Source organism: Bombina bombina, chromosome 8, assembly GCF_027579735.1.
Source record: "Bombina bombina isolate aBomBom1 chromosome 8, aBomBom1.pri, whole genome shotgun sequence".
NCBI lineage: Eukaryota > Metazoa > Chordata > Amphibia > Anura > Bombinatoridae > Bombina > Bombina bombina.
In genome coordinates, this window is record NC_069506.1 from 17,772,180 (window position 1) to 17,786,281 (window position 14,102).

At 38.3% G+C, this 14,102-nt stretch overlaps 1 protein-coding gene across 1 annotated transcript; it reads right to left on the minus strand.

Moving 5' to 3' along the window:
- Positions 1 to 406: 406 nt before the first annotated feature.
- Positions 407 to 9,579, minus strand: LOC128638764 (IgGFc-binding protein-like). Its single transcript, XM_053690901.1, has 2 exons — positions 9,552 to 9,579; positions 407 to 1,659 (listed from the first exon to the last, which is right to left on the minus strand). The coding sequence occupies exons 1-2, from the start codon at positions 9,577 to 9,579 to the stop codon at positions 407 to 409; spliced, it is 1,281 nt and encodes a 426-aa protein (XP_053546876.1).
- Positions 9,580 to 14,102: the final 4,523 nt, after the last annotated feature.

Sequence of the window (14,102 nt, forward strand, 5' to 3'; positions counted from 1 at the left end):
GAACCAGCCAATTTGTGGTTCAGAACCATGGACAACACTTGTTTATTGGTGCTGTCCAATCAGCAAGGACAACCCAGGTTGTTCACCAAAAATGGGCCGACATCTAAACTTAAATTCTTGCTTTTCAAATAAAGATACCAAGAGAATAAAGAAAATTTGACAATAGGAGTAAATTAGAAAGATGCCTAGAATTGCATACTCTATCTGAATCATGAAAGAAAAAAATTGGGTACAGTGTCCCTTTAATGAACGTACTAAACTGGTCAATTGAAATTTCCACTTACCCTCCACAATTGTCCCAGTCAGCAAAGGAGCTAGAATACAAAAGAAACATTAATTTAAATATGTTGGAGAAAATAAATATTTTTTTTAATAATAAAATTAAATTAAAAAAAGCAAAATGAATTTAAAAAAATGAATTAATGTTCTTTTTACCCTTAATGCAAGGTGCCAAATACCCATAGGTAAGACTTGGAGAGTACCCAAAGATTAAGAGGCCAAAGGGTACTGAGAGATGCTGCATTGTGTGATAACTGAAGCCACTACCAAAGTTATATTCTGCCCATGAGTACTCAGATCCAGGGATTTCTCTCCATACAATTCCTTCTGGTAACTTTCCATCAACAGTGATTCCTGATTCAGCTGTGGTCTTGCTCACAATAATTGCCAGATTTGTTTCAAACTTATCTTGCCCTATGAGCTCATAAGCGGTGCCATAACGTTCAGTGCTTTGAATGTTGGTGAAGAAAGGATCAAAGGGTATGTCATTAAATGTACCACCCGTACCATAAAACAAAACCTGTATCTTCTCATTGGCATGGATGAATAGTGGTGATGATTTTGTAACTTCCAACTGCATCAACTCTCCAGCTACCACATTTCTGTTTTCTATCTTCTCCCCAGACTGGTATTCAATGCAAGTATCTTGGGCAGACATAATAAAAGCAATATCAGATTTAGGCTGGAAGGAAATGCCTGGTACAAAGAATGAGGATCCCCAGCTGGCCACTGGCAAGAGTTGTTCGTGTACATGACCACAATCTCCATTTCTCTGAGTACATGTGTGCCCACTGAGGACAGCCACAGGATGATCAGCAACTATCTTAGTGCCAGAGAGATCATCAGTACTCTGAATCTGGACAGCCTGTAAAGGTTCAAGGGTGAGTGTGAGCTTGCTGTCCTTTGGATAATTCTTTCCTTGGAAACTCACAGCTCCTTTTAGGTAGATATTAATAACAGTGGGGCTTTCATAGCCAATCACAGAGAACTCAGTGAAAGCTCCATCTGCCCCCCATGGAGGGGTAATTATATAATACTCAACTCCCCACAGACGCACTGGGTAAAGCAAAGCTGTGTCACTACTGCCGTATTTATAGCTGCGAGAGACCACTGTAACTCCAAAATCAGCTTTAATCACTATAGAACTTGGTGATGTGTTTGTCCCACTCATCTCTACATTTGTTGTTATAGGAATAGATATGGTTTCTCCCTCTCCAACCTTCACCTTTTTCCTAAAGTCAGATTTGTTAATGGTGACAGTGACAGAGGTTGATGGTTTAGTTCCGGTAACCAGAAGCTCCAGTTGTGGGGTCTCTTTGGGTTCATGATTCTGCATAAACACAGTAACAAACTCTCTGCCCAGTGAGGTTAATTCAGAGCCTGTAAAATATTAATGGGAATTGTTTTATTTTTCTTTAATTATTAATTAAGACAATTGTAATAATGACTCTATAGATCTGAAATACATTTTAATCTGATATATTTTGCTTAATTTGTGCTTTCTGAACATAGGTACTATATAAGTTAAATCAACAAATGATTTTATAATATGTAGTGACTGCATGATGATATCGAAGGCTGAGATAAACAAGGCAAATTTGGACTGAGAGAAAGCACATGAGAAAGTAGAATGATCATGAAGTACAAGAAAGTTATGAGTGAGAAAAAAACTAATGTTAAGAGTTAATGTTTCCATAGGGATGGTTACTGAGTTAATATTCAGTGACTTCATTGTAAGGCTTGATGTGTATCCGAGTGAAGTACATTGCTCCCTATGTTCCTCATATCAGAACTTACACATACATGGCAGATAATAAATTATCTTTATCTTTATTATGTCAAACTGTCTAGAAGACTCAAACAGAAATTATACTGGGGATAAAGAGACTTTTCTTAAAGGAGGAAGGTTGTCATGCCTACAATGGTAATGACACATTCTGGTGGGACAGAAAGCCCAACAGAGACCTAAATCAATTGTTCCTGACAATGTCCAGCCATGATTCAATGCCAGCAGACTCCTCGTGGAGAAACAATTCTACTTATCAAACAAAAATATATGTCAAATTGGTTATGATTCTAGTTTAGAAGCTGTTTTGCTTGGCATTGGCCTTTTCTGTTGCTGTTGATTTTTTACCATGGGATTTTAATTTTAAAACTAATCCTTTAAAGGTTTCTGCAACAATAAAGAAAATTATTACTGAAAACAATGTCTTGTGTTATAATTGTTACTCAAATAACCGTTAATTTAAAAATAATCCGAATTTATTCATAACAGATCAACAAAACAAAAATAAGCTGTTATTTATCTTTAACTGATATACTGAGAACAATGTTACTGAGCATCAGCCTGGAGCCCTCTATAGAGTGAGTAAAAAACAAATGGGATAAACCAATATTACATTTTATCAAAATTAATCAATTAAAAGGAATACATTTCCTTTATTTCTTTAGTCATCTAAAAGTCTTACTTTCTAAAAACTTGAATTACATTACCAATGTTATTATGTATAGCTTAAAAGTTTATATTTATTTTAAATAGACTATTTGTAGAAATCTGTTTGAACCCTTCAGTCAGAAGGACCCTGTTTTAAATGGGCGGTAAACACTTTGATATTGTAATGTAAAATGCTCAAGTATAATTATTGTTCATTCCATGTCAGAAATGATCAATCTCTATAAACATCCTTAAAGGGATACTAAACCCAGTTTTTCTTTAATAATTCAGATAGAGCATGCAATTATAAGCAACTTTCTAATTTACTCCTGCTATCAATTTTTCTTCATTCTCTTACTATCTATAATTAAAAACAGTAATTTAAAGCTTAGGAAAAGCTTCACATGAATGTGCAGATGAAAAGGTTAACACAAAAACAGCAATAACTTTTACTAGAAACATTTTTGCCAATATATCTATATTGCAAATATGTTTCTATTCAAAGATGTAATTCATCTATGTGCATTTAAATTTTGACTGGAATGTCCCTTTAAGTGCAAAAATAAAAAGGAACTAACTGATATTGTGGAAAGTGATATATAGGGCAAACTACAGGATAGTTAAAATGAGCATAAGAGGTACTAAGGAAAGACACTGACATAATGAGGCCTAGTTATCAACGTGTCTACTTACCTGCCTTTGCCGGCCCAATACGCCCGCCTAAGCTTGCCTACCATCGCCGCCGCGGACCTGAAAAATCTCGCCAAAGTTATAACAAAAACTGTCAAAAAGCCACGCACTAAGTATGGGGCGATGAGCAGCGGACTGTGATAGTTATCACTCATCTGATCTCGCTGCTCTTTGGCTTTTTGACAGCTTTATTGACAAGCTGTCACTAAGCACTCACACTAACTATACTGTTCTACCCCCTATACCGGCGACCCCGGAGCCCCCCGCAACTAAATAAAGTTATTAACCCCTAAACCGCCGCTCCCGGACACCGCCGAAACTATATTAAATGTATTAACCCCTAAACTGCCGCTCCCGGAGCCCACCGCCACCTACATAATACCTAGTAACCCCTATCCTGCCCCCCCTATACCGCTGCCACCTATAATAAATTTATTAACCCCTATCCTGCCCCCCTATACCGCCGCCACCTATAATAAATTTATTAACCCCTATCCTGCCCCCCTACACCGCCGCCACTATAATAAAATTATTAACCCCTAAACCTAAGTCTAACCCTAACACCCCCCTAACTTAAAAATTAATTAAATACATCTAAATAAATTTAAATCTTATTAAATTTATTATTCCTATTTAAAACTAAATACTTACCGTTAAAATAAACCCTAATAAAGCTACAATATAACTAATAATTATATTGTAGCTATTTATATTTATTTTACAGGTAACTTTGTATTTATTTTAGCTAGTTAGAATAGTTATTAAATAGTTAATAACTATTTAATAACTACCTAGCTAAAAGAAATACAAAATTACCTGTAAAATAAATCCTAACCTAAGTTACAATTAAACCTAACACTCTTCAGAATTATTCTGGAGAGGGCTTGAAAATCCGTGTTTGGCTGAGGAAGCAACAGCCAAAATCAATGCTCCTATTTCTGATCAAGAGATTATGTGTGCTATCAGAAATTTAAAATTGGAAAAAGCTTCTGGACCGGACTTTCTACCTAGTGAGTTCTATAAGATACTATCTCCTGTTCTAATCCCCCACTTAAGAAATCTTTTTAATCACTATTACATAGAAAAAAAACCTGTTTCATGGAATTTTGCCGCATCTACCACAGTTTTGATCTTGAAGCCAGGAAAGGACCCCGTGAAAAATGAGTCCTACCGCCCTATTGCGTTATTGAACACTGATTATAAGATACTATCTTCAATCCTAGCTAAGAGACTTCAGTGTGAGATTGGAGTTCTTATCGACAAAGACCAGGCAGGATTCCTCTCTAAACGTAACTTAGCGGCTAAGGTTAGAGAATTATTTCTTGTTCTCGATTATTTTCATAATTCGCAAGAAATTTCTGCATATGACCATCTTGATCTTGCAATTATCACGCTCGATGCAGAAAAAGCGTTTGATTCGGTACATCATCGACATATTCTAACTACATTGCTTAACTTTGGCTTTAAAGACAATTTTCTTTCTTTTATTGACAATCTATGTAATAACTCCTCTACCAAACTGGTCATTGGTAACTTAGAATCTAAGATAATTAAACTCCAGAGAGGTACGAGGCAAGGATGCCCATTATCACCCTTATTATTTGACTTAGCGATGGAATCCCTAGCTCTTAAAATCAGGCAATCTATTGAGGGAATAATAATTGGCTCGTCAGAGCAAAAAATCGCTTTATATGCTGATGATGTGTTGATTTATATGTCGGATACAGGAAAAAATATTCCAAGATTGCTGTCGATCATTAACTCCTTCGGGTCTTTCACTGGCTACAAGATCAATAACACGAAATCAGAATTACTATAGGTTAGGAAAAACGAGGCTTCTCCGCATATGATACCTTTTAAGGAGGTAATCTCCCATTTTAGGTATCTTGGAATTAATATATCAGCTGACCCAAAAGAGTGGTATGGTCTTAATATTCCTCCCATATTATCAAAGATAATAGAGTACTTGAATAGTTGGAAAAATCTTCCATTATCCCTATCAGGACGTATCGCTTTATTTAAGATGGTTTTACTCCCAAAAATTATTTTTCCTTTACAGAATATTCCGGTTATTCTAAAAGTGAAGGATTGGAAAAAATTGAACAGGGTTCTCAGATACTTTATATGGAAATGCAAGAGACCCCGTATCTCCTTAGACAAACTTTATCTTCCTAAAAATATGGGGGATTGGCCCTGCCTGATCTTAGCAAATATAGTTTAGTCTTTCTCGCACGCATAGTGATAGACTGGATTGAGAACAAAGATTATTTTACTAACAATAAACTTGAAAAAAACATTCTATATCCCTATAATCCCATAGCATTAATCCATTGTCCAGTACAATTAATCCCAAAGAAGGTGAAGTCTTTTAATTCGATATATGTAATAATACAAGCTTGGAAGAAATTTGGACAAAAAGTAAATATTGATCTTTCTATTCCAAAATTTCAATGTTTATGTGGCAATCCAGAATTTCAACAAGGAACACAATCTCGATTATTTCAGACCTGGCAGGAGAAAGGCCTAACTTTTATGGCTCAATTCATAGATCAAGATCAAGATACCTTATCAGTAAAATCATTCGATAGATTAAAGCAAGAGTTCCAATTGAATAATAAGGACTTTTTTTGCTTATTTACAGGCGAGACACTACCTCTTTTCTCTCACTGAGAAATTCGGATGGGTATGGTCATGGGGAAAATTAGATAACTGGCCTATTCTTGCAAAAAATGACTTAACCTCTGTTTCAATCTGGTATGAATTAGCGACTAGCTCTCAAGGAAATTCTAACTTAAGCCAGATAACGCAGAGATGGAATCTTATATATCCAGAATTAAATTTGGAGATAGAACAGGTAGAAAAATCTATATCTATAACAGCCCAGACTACCTTATCCGCAAGTTGGCGAGAATCACATATTAAACTATTATATAGATCTTACTACACTCCATTAAAGGGATATAAATGGCATAATCATGAATTCAATGTATGCCCAAAGTGTGCATATTTAGCAGCAGATATTGTTCACATGTTGTGGGCATGCCCGAAGATAAAACAGTTATGGCAAAAAGTAGAATTTTGGCTTAAAAAAACACTGAAGATACATCCTCTCTCTATCTCTCTGGCGGAAGTTGTTTTTCTTAGAGAATCGCCTATGGTTATTGAACATATGAAGGCTAGAAATGTGACAATTTTGGCAACAAGAAACTTAATTCTTAAGAACTGGCGTGGCCCCAGGATTTTTTTTCTTCTCTCTTTTTCCTTCTCTCTCCTCTTGCCCTCCTTCTCCCCTCCTCCTCTCCCCGTATTATAGCTATACACATCTCCCTTACCTCGATAATTTATCTGAGGAATATGAAACTGACCTTGAAGCGAACTGTTTACTATCTGAATGAATATAGTTGCTTTTCTTTCTTTTTAATTAAATGCATAAAATAAATAGAAAATACCTTCATTGAGTATAATAGGTATTAATTTATTAACAATTAATAAATTAATTAATTAATTTATTATCATTATTTGTTTAGTTAAGACAAATGCATCAATTCCTTTTGTAATATGTTATCAAACTAAGCCCTGCGTGGCACATTTTGTGTTTTGTACTCATGTTGGTCTATAAATAAATATTAAAAAAAAAAACTAACACTACACTATCATTAAATTAATTAAATAAATTACCTACAAATAACTACAATTAAATACAATTAAATAAACTAACTAAAGTACAAAAAATAAAAAAAGCTAAGTTACAAAAAATAAAAAAAATAAGTTACAAACATTTCAAAAATATTACAACAATTTTAAGCTACTTACACATAATCTAAGCCCCCTAATAAAATAACAAATCCCCCCAAAATAAAAAAAATGCCCTTCCCTATTCTACATTAAAAAGTTAACAGCTCAATTACCTTACCAGCCCTTAAAAGGGCCTTTTGCGGGGCATGCCCCAAAGAAAACAGCTCTTTTGCCTGCAAAATAAAAATACAACCCCCCAACATTAAAACCCACCACCCACATACCCCTACTCTAACCCAAACCCCCCTTAAATAAACCTAACACTACCCCCCTGAAGATCATCCTACCTTTAGCCGTCTTCAGCCAGTCGACCACCGATGGAACCGAAGAGGAGATCCGGAGCGGCAGAAGTCATCATCCAAGGGGCGCTGAAGAATTCGAGAGACGCCATCTTGGATGACGTCACTTAAAGGAACCGTCATTCATCGTTCAGTCGTCGGTGAAAGAAGATGGCTCCGCCTAGGCTCGTCTGAAGATGGCTCCGCTCCGCTCCAGATGGATGAAGAGTAAAGACGCCGCCTGGATGATGACTTCAATCGGATGGAAGACTTCTTCAGCGCCCCTTGGATGATGACTTCAGTTGGATGGAAGACTTCTTCAGCGCCCCTTGGATGATGACTTCTGCCGCTCCGGATCTCCTCTTCGGTTCCATCGGTGGTCGGCTGGCTGAAGACGGCTAAAGGTAGGATGATCTTCAGGGGGGTAGTGTTAGGTTTATTTAAGGGGGGTTTGGGTTAGAGTAGGGGTATGTGGGTGGTGGGTTTTAATGTTGCGGGGGTTGTATTTTTATTTTAGAGCTAAAAGAGCTGTTTTCTTTGGGGCATGCCCCGCAAAAGGCCCTTTTAAGGGCTGGTAAGGTAATTGAGCTGTTAACTTTTTAATGTAGAATAGGGTAGGGCATTTTTTTATTTTGGGGGGATTTGTTATTTTATTAGGGGGCTTAGATTAGGTGTAAGTAGCTTAAAATTGTTGTAATATTTTTGAAATGTTTGTAACTTATTTTTTTATTTTTTGTAACTTAGCTTTTTTATTTTTTGTACTTTAGTTAGTTTATATCATTGTATTTAATTGTAGTTATTTGTAGGTAATTTATTTAATTAATTTAATGATAGTGTAGTGTTAGGTTTAATTGTAACTTAGGTTAGGATTTATTTTACAGGTAATTTTGTATTTCTTTTAGCTAGGTAGTTATTAAATAGTTAATAACTATTTAATAACTATTCTAACTAGCTAAAATAAATACAAAGTTACCTGTAAAATAAAAATAAATCTTAAGATAGCTACAATGTAATTATTAATTACATTGTAGCTATCTTAGGGTTTATTTTAAAGGTAAGTATATAGTTTTAAATAGGATTAATTTAGTTAATAAGAGTTATAACATTTAGATTTATTTAATTAATATTTAAGTTAGGGGGTGTTAGGGTTAGGGTTAGACTTAGGTCTAGGGGTTAATAATTTTATTATAGTTGCGGCGGTGTAGGGGGGCAGGATAGGGGTTAATAAATTTAATATAGGTGGCGGCGGTGTCCGGGAGCGGCGGTTTAGGGGTTAATAACTTTATTTAGTTGCGGCAGTGTAGGGGGGACAGATTAGGGGTTAATATGTATAATGTAGCTTGCGGTGGGCTCCGGGAGTGGCGGTTTAGGGGGGTAATACATTTATTTAGTTGCGGTGGTGTAGGGGGGGACAGATTAGGGGTGTTTAGACTTGGGGTACATGTTAGGGTGTTAGGTGTAGACAGCTCCCATAGGAATCAATGGGATGTCGGGCAGCAGCGAACATGAACTTTCGCTATGGTCAGACTCCCATTGATTCCTATGGGATCCGCCACCTCCAGGGCGGCGGTTTGAAAACCAGGTACGCTGGGCCGGAAAAGTGCCGAGCGTACCTGCTAGTTTTTTGATAACTAGCAAAAGTAGTCAGATTGTGCCAAACTTGTGTGCGGAACATCTGTAGTAATGTAACAATCGATCTGTGTCGGACTGAGTCCGGCGGATCGAAGCTTACATCACTAAATTCTACTTTTGCCGGTGTATAGGGCTTGATAACATAGGCAAATCAGCCTCGCCACAAATACGCTGCGGAATTCCAGCGTATTTGAGGTTGACGGCTTGATAACTAGGCCTCAATATCTCATACTTATCATATTTGGATTGCACATAATATTTATATTGAATTGAATACACTCTCACTTCATTGAGACCAAATGTCCCAGACAGTAAAACACAAGAGCCTAATTATTTCACTTATTTCATATTTTAAATTTGGTTTACAAAACAATAGCAAGCTTGTTGAAGCTATTATATATGATTGATGAAGAATATATACCAGACATATAGTGAATACTCACTTTCTTGGAGCATATCTTCTGGCTGCATTATGTGTACTGTACCTAAAGAGAATAAAAATAATATTTATTTCCGCTTTTCTTTGACCATAAAGACAAGTTTCTAATGCATCAAAATATGCAGTATTCTCAGATCTCTGTCACTCTATAAACTTTCTCTCTTTAGAGCTAGAGTTAGATTACAGGCTAGGCTTAGATTTAGGGCTCCATTTATTAAGCAGCGGATGCACTATAGAGAATCATGTCCTATTGACACTTGTTAAATCAACCTCAGAGTCAGGGTTAGATTTTTAATAACTTTTGAATTTATTTCAATAATCAAATGTGCTTTGTTCTCTTGGTATCCATTGTTGAATGTGCAGCAAACGATTACTGGGAGCTAGCTGAACACATCAGCTAAGCCAATGACAAGAAGTATATATGTGCAGCCACAAATCATCAGCTAGCTCCCAGTAGTCTTTACTTTACTGTATTGTCTCACTATGTTTAGTGAATTTTCCTATTAAATTCACAGTGAAATAAAAAGTGATAGAAGACCATACATTTGAGGGTGGTGGTAAATGTTTGTTTTGTCAACAAGTAACTTCACCCCTCTCTAACCTTATTCAAGTGGCCAGCTGGAATTTCAACTTACCCTCCTCAAATGGCCCAGTCAGTACAGGAGCTAGAATAAAAAAGAAACATTTCCATTAATTGCTAGATTTAAGGGTTAAATTCAGGGTAATGTTAGATTCTTCTGTTACTGCACCTACAGACCTCATGACAAACTACCCCACTTCTACTGTTACTGCACCTACAGACCTCATGACAAACTACCCCACTTCTACTGTTACTGCACCTACAGACCTCATGACAAACTACCCCACTTCTACTGTTACTGCACCTACAGACCTCATGACAAACTACCCCACTTCTACTGTTACTGCACCTACAGACCTCATGACAAACTACCTCACTTCTACTGTTACTGCACCTACAGACCTCATGACAAACTACACCACTTCTACTGTTACTGCACCTACAGACCTCATGACAAACTACCCCACTTCTACTGTTACTGCACCTACAGACCTCATGACAAACTACCCCACTTCTACTGTTACTGCACCTACAGACCTCATGACAATCTACCGAACTTCTACTGTTATTGCACCTACAGACCTCATGACAAACTACCCCACTTCTACTGTTACTGCACCTACAGACCTCATGACAATCTACCGAACTTCTACTGTTACTGCACCTACAGACCTCATGACAAACGACCCCACTTCTACTGTTACTGCACCTACAGACCTCATGACAAACTACACCACTTCTACTGTTACTGCAACTACAGACCTCATGACAAACTACACCACTTCTACTGTTACTGCACCTACAGACCTCATGACAAACTACACCACTTCTACTGTTACTGCACCTACAGACCTCATGACAAACTACACCACTTCTACTGTTACTGCACCTACAGACCTCATGACAAACTACACCACTTCTACTGTTACTGCACCTACAGACCTCATGACAAACTACCTCACTTCTGTTACTGTACCTACAGACCTCATGACAAACTACCCCACTTCTGTTACTGTACCTACAGACCTCATGACAAACTACCCCACTTCTACTGTTACTGAACCTACAGACCTCATGACAAACTACCTCACTTCTACTGTTACTGCACCTACAGACCTCATGACAAACTACCTCACTTCTACTGTTACTGCACCTACAGACCTCATGACAAACTACCCCACTTCTACTGTTACTGCACCTACAGACCTCATGACAAACTACCTCACTTCTACTGTTACTGCACCTACAGACCTCATGACAAACTACCTCACTTCTACTGTTACTGCACCTACAGACCTCATGACAAACTACCTCACTTCTACTGTTACTGCACCTACAGACCTCATGACAAACTACCTCACTTCTACTGTTACTGCACCTACAGACCTCATGACAAACTACACCACTTCTACTGTTACTGCACCTACAGACCTCATGACAAACTACCTCACTTCTACTGTTACTGCACCTACAGACCTCATGACAAACTACCTCACTTCTACTGTTACTGAACCTACAGACCTCATGACAAACTACACCACTTCTACTGTTACTGCACCTACGGACCTCATGACAAACTACACCACTTCTGTTACTGCACCTACAGACCTCATGACAAACTACCTCACTTCTACTGTTACTGCACCTACAGACCTCATGACAAACTACCTCACTTCTACTGTTACTGCACCTACAGACCTCATGACAAACTACCTCACTTCTACTGTTACTGCACCTACAGACCTCATGACAAACTACCCCACTTCTACTGTTACTGCACCTACAGACATCATGACAAACTACCCCACTTCTACTGTAATTGCACCTACAGACCTCATGACAAACTACCTCACTTCTACTCTGACTTCACCTACAGACCTCATAACAAACTACCCACTTCTACTGTTACTGAACCTACAGACCTCATGACAAACTACACCACTTCTACTGTTACTGCACCTACGGACCTCATGACAAACTACCTCACTTCTACTGTTACTGCACCTACAGACCTCATGACAATCTACTGAACTTCTACTGTTACTGCACCTACAGACCTCATGACAAACTACCCCACTTCTACTGTGACTGCACCTACAGACTTCATGACAAACTACCCCACTTCTACTGTTACTGCACCTACAGACCTCATGACAAACTACCCCACTTCTACTGTTACTGCACCTACAGACCTCATGACAATCTACCGAACTTCTACTGTTACTGCACCTACAGACCTCATGACAAACTACCCCACTTCTACTGTGACTGCACCTACAGACTTCATGACAAACTACCCCACTTCTACTGTTACTGCACCTACAGACCTCATGACAAATTACACCACTTCTACTGTTACTGCACCTACAGACCTCATGAGAAACTACCCCACTGCTACTGTTACTGCACCTACAGACCTCATGAAAAACTACCCCACTTCTTTTGTTACTGCACCTACAGACCTCATGACAAACTACCTCACTTCTACTGTTACTGCACCTACAGACCTCATGACAAACTACACCACTTCTACTGTTACTGCACGTACAGATCTCATGACAAACTCCCCCACTTCTACTGTTACTGCACCTACAGACCTCATGACAAACAACCCCACTTCTACTGTTACTGAACCTACAGACTTCATGACAAACTACCTCACTTCTGTTACTGCACCTACAGACCTCATGACAAACTACCTCACTTCTACTGTTACTGCACCTACAGACATCATGACAAACTACACCACTTCTACTGTTACTGCACCTACAGACCTCATGACAAACTGCACCACTTTCTCTGTTGCTGCACCTACAGACCTCATGACAAACTACACCACTTCTGTTAATGCACCTACAGACCTCATGACAAACTACACCACTTCTGTTACTGCACCTACAGACCTCATGACAAACTACACCACTTCTATTGTTACTGCACCTACAGACCTCATGACAAACTACACCACTTTCTCTGTTGCTGCACCTACAGACCTCATGACAAACTACACCACTTCTGCTAATACACCTACAGACCTCATGACAAACTACACCACTTCTGTTAATACACCTACAGACCTCATGACAAACTACACCACTTCTGTTAATATACCTACAGACCTCATGACAAACTACACCACTTCTGTTAATACATCTACAAACCTCATGACAAACTACACCACTTCTGTTACTGCACCTACAGACCTCATGACAAACTACACAACTTTCTCTGTTGCTGCACCTACAGACCTCATGACAAACTACACCACTTCTGTTACTGCACCTACAGACCTCATGACAAACTACACCACTTCTGTTAATACACCTACAGACCTCATGACAAACTACACCACTTCTGTTAATACACCTACAGACCTCATGAAAAACTACACCACTTCTGTTACTGCACCTACAGACCTCATGACAAACTACACCACTTCTGTTAATACACCTACAGACCTTATGACAAACTACACCACTTCTGTTACTGCACCTACAGACCTCATGACAAACAACACCACTTCTGTTACTGCACCTACAGACCTCATGACAAACTACACCACTTCTACTGTTACTGCACCTACAGACCTCATGACAAACTACACCACTTCTGCTAATACACCTACAGACCTCATGACAAATTACACCACTTCTGTTAATACACCTACAGACCTCATGACAAACTACACCACTTCTGTTAATACACCTACAGACCTCATGACAAACTACACCACTTCTGTTACTGCACCTACAGACCTCATGACAAACTACACCACTTCTGTTACTGCACCTACAGACCTCATGACAAACTACACCACTTCTGTTACTGCACCTACAGACCTCATGACAAACTACACCACTACTGTTACTGCACCTACAGCCCTCATGACAAACTACACCACTTCTGTTACTGCACCTACAGACCTCATGACAAACTACACCACTTCTGTTACTGCACCTACAGACCTCATGACAA

Coding starts and splice junctions, on each gene's coding strand:
- LOC128638764 (XM_053690901.1), bottom strand. CDS start 9,579: ATGCAGCCAGAAGATATGCTCCAAGAAA. Junction 1,660..9,551: donor AGAAGATATGCTCCAAGAAA/GTGAGTATTCAC, acceptor AATATTTTACAG/GCTCTGAATTAACCTCACTG.